Source organism: Cibotium barometz, chromosome 44 (assembly GCF_041138505.1).
Source record: "Cibotium barometz isolate CiBa-2024 chromosome 44, ASM4113850v1, whole genome shotgun sequence".
Taxonomy (NCBI): domain Eukaryota; kingdom Viridiplantae; phylum Streptophyta; class Polypodiopsida; order Cyatheales; family Cibotiaceae; genus Cibotium; species Cibotium barometz.
Window position 1 is genome coordinate 20,795,894 of NC_141089.1, and position 8,260 is coordinate 20,804,153.

Genomic DNA, 8,260 nt, shown 5'->3' on the forward strand with positions numbered 1-8,260 from the left:
GTAAATGCATCTTGTCACTTTTGATTTATTTAAGCTTCCAAATCTTCCAACACAAAAATAGCCGATCGTAATTAAAAAAAGAGAGTTGTAATCATTACATCATAGATATACAAAAATAAAAAGATTCTACTTAGATTGTTTACGTTTCTAAGTACAATGTGTTTTGGTCTTAGAGTAGCATGTCAAAACTCTCTACATGTTTATATTTCTCTTGTGGATATAGCCTTCTAGCATATATTTTAGGAGCATATTTGCTAATGGCTCCCTAAGCTTTAAAAAAATCTAGCTTCTAGTAGAAAAAGAATTTGAGTAAACAAGAACCACATATATTTTTTATTTCTGCAAAGAAAAATCTAGTGGTTTTACAATTTTCAAAATCATCTTGAATCATGAAAAACTTAGACTACATTAATTAATGACAAATTTTGAGTTTTGTCTTTCAAATAGGGGGATGAAGTCATCTCCAAATTATATGCGAGGAATGCCATCCTCGCTATCTTCAATCATAATCTCCTCGTCCATCATCTATGATGATGTAGTTATCTTTATATCTTTGAAGTGTTGGCATCAAAATTAATCTTTTCCTTTCCTTTCTTGAAACTATTTGCATTTTTTTAGTTTTTAATTGAAAGTTAATTCAAAAGAGTTTTTGGAAATAAATTTTAAGAAACTTACTTTGAGACTTCATCAATTTGATTTGAATCTTTCCAACACTGAGTGAACCAATCTAGTCTTGGTTGTGAGTCTCCTACACCCTCTCTCATTACAAAAATCTCCTTAATGTCATTGTAAGCGGTATGTGTAGGAAAGATCATGGACTTCCATAATGCATTGATTTTGTTTATTGCCATCCCTCTACCTTAGTAAGGAGTTATCCAAGGCGAAGAAGGGTAGTATTTTTCAGTTTTAATTATTTAATGCACTTTTCCTAGGAAGTAATTACCAAGAGAATATCTCAAGTGAAACTTCCAAAACATGAGGGCTCTATCAAAAATGTTAGAATGGGTTAGACAACCCCTATTCTTGAGTTCACCTGCTCCAGATTGACTGCAAATTCCTAAATCCCTTGAAATATCTTCTACATCTATGTTGTATGAAATATTTTGACAATGCGGTATGTCCATGTCTTTCATGACATAGCCAATCATACCATGAAAGGTATGCATGCCCTTTTGCCTTAGGGCTCTACACATTACTCCTCCTATTGGGCCATTTACATCCCACCGTAGTCAATTTTTTATTTTTCTATTCACCACAATAATAGATGGTGCTAGGATTCTGATCACCATTTGAAAGTGAAGATGAAAGAGTGTTCCCCCCTCTCTCTAGAGAGCATGTACTTGCAAGTGTCTCTTTCTCTATAAAATCTTTTAAATTTACCAATAGCTTATCATCCACATCACATCCTCCAATAGATATAGTTACACTTAACTCAAATTACTTAATGTTTTTATTCTCCTTAGTTTTTTCATTCACCCCGGAAGCTTCTTCTTAGGGCGACCTCTTGCTTTTACTTCATGATCATTATTGAGGGAATCATTAGACTGTTTAATTGTGTTCGATTGAGTGGAAATGAATTTACCAAATTCTCGTGCCCTTTTTTTTCTTTCAAATTCTTCATCTAAATAAGAAAATATAATAAACAAACAAACAAAATGTTTCGATTAATATCAAAAAGATAGACGAAAACTGTAAGTAGAGAGTAAGAGAGAGATGGCGAAATGTGTGCGCGAAAGAGAGCGTGCCTGTAGTTAGGAAAATAGCATTAATCTTAAAAAAATTATTTCGATTAATATCACAAGATAGACGGAAACTGTTTCATTTATGGGGGGTGAAAGATAGACGGAAACTGTAAGTAGAGAGAGAAAGAGAGAGATGGCGAAATGTGTGCGCAAAAGATAGCGTGCCTGGCAGTTAGGAAAATAGCATTAATTTTAAAAATATTGTTTCGATTAATATCGCAAGATAGATGAAAACTGTTTTGATTAATATCGCAAGATAGAGATGTAACTTGAGTAGATGGCGATAACGCGTGAAAGAGAGATAACTCGTGCCAAGGAGAGAGAGCGCATGACAAGCAATTTTGGTGTCGCTTGGAAGTTTTAACATAATTATTATAAAATGTTTTTAAAAACGAAACTTATTTTGGCTTACATAACCTTAGCATTTTGTTTCAAAACAGCTATGATCTCGTCTAATTAATTGCTTTTTCATTTTTCCACTCGTCGTGGGAATCAATTTGTTTTTGGCAAACTCAAACTTAATTTTGAAGGGATTGATTTTAACACTTGCACCGAATTCGACATCACATAGAGGATGCTTGTAGTGTTATCAGGGCCTTGGCCATTTGGAAACATTGGTATATGCATTGATTTTTTTTCCCAAAATGACCCTCCAATGTAGCATCCAAGGCTTGACCTTTGTTCCTTATCGCTAGAGGAAAATTTATTGTCTTTTTTCACATGAGCTGAGAATTTCGAGTAGAGATGTAACTTGAGTAGATGGCGACAACGCGTGAAAAAGAGACAACTCGTGCCAGGTAGAGGAGCTGAGAATTTTGAGTAGAACATCTTACTTCATGGTAAAGTTTGCATATATTCTCGATGAGCTTATGAGCTCAAGATTCCTCCCCCCCAACATGTGAATGCACAAATTTACAAATCATAGAAATTTATAATTATTATGTACTAAAAGATTAAAAAATGACATGTTTTCATGACTTAAGTGGCGTTCTTGTAGCACGTGTGTGTGCATATTTATTATCAAATAAATAGATAGCTAAGCATATTCAGAAATCACATTTAAATGTCAATTTAGATGAAAACTTAGAGAGGCATGTTCATATTTTAGAATTTCAAACATTCGATATCATACGATATAGACATGAATATATTCACTTCACATTTTATGGGATTTATTTAAATAAATGAAAGAGGAAATCTAAATGGGCATGTTAACATTTTAGAGAGAATGGATATATGGGCATACCTATTCAGCTAGGAGCACATCATGCATAATTGGTGGGACACATCACCATTCCATTTCATCATGGTCATGGGCTGAAATATAGAAAAGTCTTCTGATCATCACATCACTTAGGTTTACAATGAAATGTCGGGTGCATCATACAACCCTTGTAGAAGATTCGATTGGTTTCTCTGACATGTCAGTTATGATGGCACTAAACCCCATGGTTATAAGCTATTAGGGATTAACTATTGGGAGGTCATTCCAGTTCTAAAAATGGGGAGCTGCAACAACAATGATGGCTTGTGATTGGTTGACCACACGACGATTGTTCCCAAAAGTCATAGCTATGGGGGAGCCAAGTAAAGTTAACGAGTTGCACATCAACATTATGAGCAAATGTTGGCAAGTAGGCAAAACCATAATAGACATATGATTTTTGGTTTTTGGGGGTTGGGGGGGGAGAGAGAGAGAGAGAGAGAGCAAGAAAGTTATATTAAACGTCTTCAAAAGACCCAATGGGAGAGAGAGAGAGATAGAGAGAGAGAGAGAGAGAGGTTTTGGGTGGCCGATGAGATGGTGCATATGCGTCCAAGTTCCTATGCGAACCCCATGGCTTTCAAAATGGACATTTATTGGAGTCAGCACTAAGTATTAGTTTTTTACTTCATACAGGTAATAAATAGATACAAAAAGAAAATTATTAAGAACAGATCATATTTAAAAAATCAGGCTGTTAATAAGAAGAGATTAAATCAAGTCCTATGCAACCCATGGAGGTGTTAAGAAGAGATTAAATGAAGTCCTCTTGCAACCCATGGATATGAAGATGGATATTTATATGGAGAGAGCTCATTTTTTGTAGTTTTTTTTTTGGGGGGGGGGGGGTTAAAGAAGGTAATATAATAAATTGATAACAAAAATCAAATTAAAAAAGAGGAAATTTTTAGGGGGTGTTCACATTAGTTGTCTTGTCACTTGTGGCAGGGTGCGCACGTCATGTAATGCGAAGCACTTTTTTTCCCGCGCTAATAAGCTGCGCTTCTCGGTAACGCTAGCGCCCTTTCTGTCGCGCCCCCCTTTTTGCCCCCTTTTACATATCGTTTGTTTAGCCGAGGCTAACCGCCCCTTCTCTCCACACAGACAGAGATCACACACAGACACAGAAACAGAGGAAATACAGAGAACAGAGAAAGGATCGCAATTAGGGCATTTCCTTCCACCATCATCACCATCATCTTCTTCACCAAGTGCAGAGATTTCTGCTTCTGTTCTTCGCCATCATCATCTCCAATTTCGAATCCTGCTTCCTCTGCCTTGAAGCATTACCTTCACAGGTTCCTTCTTTGCATTCTCTTTACGCAGAGATTATCTTCCCCCTGCTCAGAGATAAGTGCAGAAGCTCTGTTGCAGTTGTGCTTGTGGTTCAAGAGCACGGGCTACAATTATACGCCTTTTACATCTGTGTGCACAGCTTCTCTGGCCAGGGTTATCCTATACCACTTCCTGCCGCATGTTTTCTTCAAAGCAAGGTCCCGTGCTTATCTATGGTTTTGCCTGAATAAGGGCCAATTTGGTCTGCAAGGAAGGCTCGGTTGCGATCTGTGGCCGTCTTCTGGCACACTTTGTTGTGCACCAGTTCACTCTGTAAAAACCCTGGTCTCCCGGGAAGCTCAGCAATGGCGTCCGCTAACGGGAGCGAGGGGGGCCTCTGCAAGACAGAAAGTCCAGAAAACGTCCGGCAGGGTGCAGCAGCAGAAGATCGCCATTGCAACGGCCATGCGCAGCCAACAAAGCCGTCTGCTTTGTCCAACAGCGGAGAGAACGGCAGTCCGAAGGTTTCCGACAAGATGCAAGCTCAATTTGTAGCCATTTCTGAGGTTCGATCTGTACTCTGTTTTTTTTGAATTCTTTCCATTGCTCTCTTCCTTATGGTCTGGTAACAGTTAACGCTTTGCCCTTGCCTTCCTCATAAGACTTTGTCTAGCATATCACATGTCTTGCATTTTTTCCAGTAAATTACCTGTTAATGGAAGCCTTCCATGCATGTCAATGTTGATACTCTTCCTCCTACATATAAAAGCCTTTTAAGGTGTAGACAATGGTACCATCCTGCACAATGGGCAATCCATTCCATCATGGTCGTGGGGAGGTGCCACATCAGCCTGTCAACAGTCCTCTGATAGACACGTGAGCAAAGTTTGGAACACAAATGTGGGGCACATCAGTCCTTTGAATGACACGTCAACCTTTGCATTGGATGTTTGCAGGCAGTTACTTGTTTAGATGGCACCATAAGGAATGACGTGATGCGTCTCTTTGAGAAGACCAGATCATTACTGATGGCCAACATTGGAGCTCTCGGTTCAGGAACAGTAAGGTTTCATTACCTATTTTCGTGTCAGTAGGGGTTTTTGTATCCTTAGGAAGTACAGAACCCTCATTTTGATGCGATTAACATGTGAACCACAAGCCTTTTGAAGCATCTGCCACTAAACCTTCAAATTCATGGGCTTTTATACTTAAATAATCCAAGTAAATTTCACATATGCTCAATTTTTGTCTACCAGGAGGAACAGATGCTGCGCCTATGGAGTGCGTGCATCCTTTACTGTGCATTAAAATTGTCTCCGGAATCCTGTGAAACACCTACTAGCAAACTTTCTCATATTTTGGACAATGCCAGTGTCAGGTATGTCTCAGAACTCAATGCACCCCACATAACAGGCTCCATAATAGGCGGCTTATCTACATTGACATGTGCAGCATCTGGGACTTTTTCAAGGAGCTGCCTCAATTTTTGCAAAAGACAGACTCTATTCTAGAAGCTGAGTATGGAGGTGCTCGTGACAGACTTAGACAGGTTTGCACACATCTACTCGAGGGCTTTGGCCCCTGCTGTCAACAAGTTTAAGGGCGCATTCCTCTATATTAGGTTAACTAGAATGATCTTCACTTCTGTTTCTTGCAGGTGACAGACTTACAGGCCAATTTTACTCACTTGGCAGTGCTCTTCAAGTAATGCCATGTTGTGTGCTTTTTGTTACCCTCAATTATACGAAATTTCTGGGTCTCTTTTTCTTCTTTATATATAGGAGTTTGATTTTTATGGGGTTCATGTTGCAGCTACTACAAGCGGAATTACAATATTTTCTTTCTGTCTTCTCGCATGACTAACTGTTCATGCTCTCACACCACTGCTAGTGGAACTTTAGCCAGTTGTGATCACATGCGATTTGGCTGGATGCTCTTTCTTGCACTTCGTGAACATGTACTTACTCAGTTTGATTTGGTGACCTGTACAAATGGGCTTATTGCCATCTTGGTGAGTGTTCATGTACCTTGATATCAGCTTGTGTAGACGTCGTGTGTGTGTGTGTGTGTGTGTGTGTTCTCTTTAGTGATAGCTTTCATCATGGCTGAGTTCGCCCTGCACCCAGGGAGAAGTGATAGAAACTCATTATGGTGGCTTATTCATGAAGATTTAGCCTTTATGCTATGCATGATGGAGTTGATTGTTCGAAGCTTTGTGAGTAGACTCTTATGGAGTTAAGATTTCACTTTGGTTTGGGAAATAATGTGTAGTTTGGCATCCAAGTCTTTACAATGGAAGCACACCATGGAAAGATTGTAGTGGCTTGGACACCTCATGACTAACTTGGTGATAAGGTATGCTACATGCTGAAGTGGTCGTAGTTGCATGCAACGGAAACGGCATGGGAAACAGAAGATGTCTCAGCAATGGAAACGGCTTGAAACTAGGAAACATCAACGGCACGTCTTTGACATTATGTTGATGTAAATAGAAATGATGAAAAATGCTGAGAGAAGTAGACAAGAAACTTGGGATAGATCATATTTAAAAAGAGAGAACAAGGAAAAGTAAGAAAAATCAAAACGTGTAGGAAAAATCTCTAGGGAAGAAACAGAAACGGGAAGTGGAACGGAAATGGCATCCCTGGAGAAACAGAGTTTCCACATTTTGGCTAGGAAATGTCCTTGTACCTAGTTCTGCCAACATTACTTTTTACTTTGGAATAGCATAGGAGGTTGCTTGCACTTGATTTCTCACTGGTAAGGTGGGTTGGGAGAGACGGGACTGATAGGAGGTGTGTGCATGTACTTCTTTGGTATACTATTGTACACTCACATGTTTATTGGTATTCTTTGTGTGCAGTCTATTATGATGACGCATGTGCCTGCACATCGAAGGAAGTTCTCATCATTCAAAAGTGAATTGTTTGGTGGGTTTTTTGTGGTAGTTTACCCATAGCCTTATCACATCAAAAAAAAAAAAACTGAGAAATATTAATATCTTAAGGTGACAGCTAGGCATGTCATTGATATGGTTATGCGGTGGGTTTCAGCTATAAGAAGCTCTGCTGGAGTCAATATTGTGGCGTCTCTATGCCAATTATATGAAGCTTCAGAAGAGGATGTGCAGAGGATGGTGGAGAAGGCCAGTGACATGATCGGCAAAGTTTTGAACATTTCTCATGTTTTAAAACCTTCAAACCAATCAGAACAGCTAGCAGACATTGACACAGGTGGGTTCATTTTGTGAGCTCGAGCTTGCTTGCTTGCTCTACTGTTGTAGTTGTGGTGTTCAATTGCTGTGTTGCAAAGTGCTGTAATGCTGCTTTTGCTCAAGGGTCTTTTACTCTTACAGCCCACATTGTGCGGCGAGTGGGTTGTGACTGGGCATGATTGCCTGTGTGTGAACTGTAGTCCCCTGCTTGTTGTCAGATTCTCTAACAGTGGGAATAGGTGGGCTGTATGTGTAAAGGATCTTAGAGCTTTTCCTGCAAATAAGCTACATTACTGGCAATGCTTCTTGTTTTGACACTTCCCTTTTCTATACCAGAGAGGTTGAAGTACTTTGAAGCTTTGATGGGAGAAAGCTCTCTGTGCGCTCACTTGAAGATGCTAAACGAAGATTACGAAGAAACTTTTAAGCAGAGAAGAGAACTAGATGAACGTGTGTTTCTGGATGGAGGAGATGCAGTTCTTGGCATGCTACCTGATGGTACTACTACTGCACTGGGTGAAATCTCCAACACCACCTGCTCCAAGGCATGTCTTCTTCGCTCTTTTTTCAAGTAATTTTTTTGAGAGGCTCATTGTGGTGTGCCTTTCTTTCTATCAAAATCAATTGATTTTTTATCAGCAATCATCGTTACATCTTCTGATCTTTCATTCTCTTTATGCAGAGGAAGTATGAGATGATGATGATGTCCCCTGTGAAAGCTTATTCTACTAAGGGGAATCTTCTCTCTCCACCTGGCTCCCCTAG

The 8,260-nt window shown here is 39.3% G+C and overlaps 1 protein-coding gene across 1 annotated transcript in view; it reads left to right on the forward strand.

Moving 5' to 3' along the window:
• The first annotated feature begins 4,016 nt into the window (after window positions 1–4,016).
• LOC147613058 (retinoblastoma-related protein-like) overlaps window positions 4,017–8,260 on the forward strand; it is a 25,087-nt gene continuing 20,843 nt past the window's right edge. The window contains exons 1-10 of the mRNA XM_086782354.1: window positions 4,017–4,847; window positions 5,238–5,342; window positions 5,538–5,659; window positions 5,734–5,830; window positions 5,939–5,985; window positions 6,094–6,292; window positions 7,145–7,211; window positions 7,335–7,514; window positions 7,832–8,040; window positions 8,178–8,260. The exon at window positions 8,178–8,260 is cut by the window's right edge and continues 782 nt beyond it. Of these exons, the coding sequence (XP_086638480.1) occupies window positions 4,647–4,847; window positions 5,238–5,342; window positions 5,538–5,659; window positions 5,734–5,830; window positions 5,939–5,985; window positions 6,094–6,292; window positions 7,145–7,211; window positions 7,335–7,514; window positions 7,832–8,040; window positions 8,178–8,260 (1,310 nt within the window). The 5' untranslated portion in view covers window positions 4,017–4,646. The remainder of the gene's footprint in view (window positions 4,848–5,237; window positions 5,343–5,537; window positions 5,660–5,733; window positions 5,831–5,938; window positions 5,986–6,093; window positions 6,293–7,144; window positions 7,212–7,334; window positions 7,515–7,831; window positions 8,041–8,177) is intronic.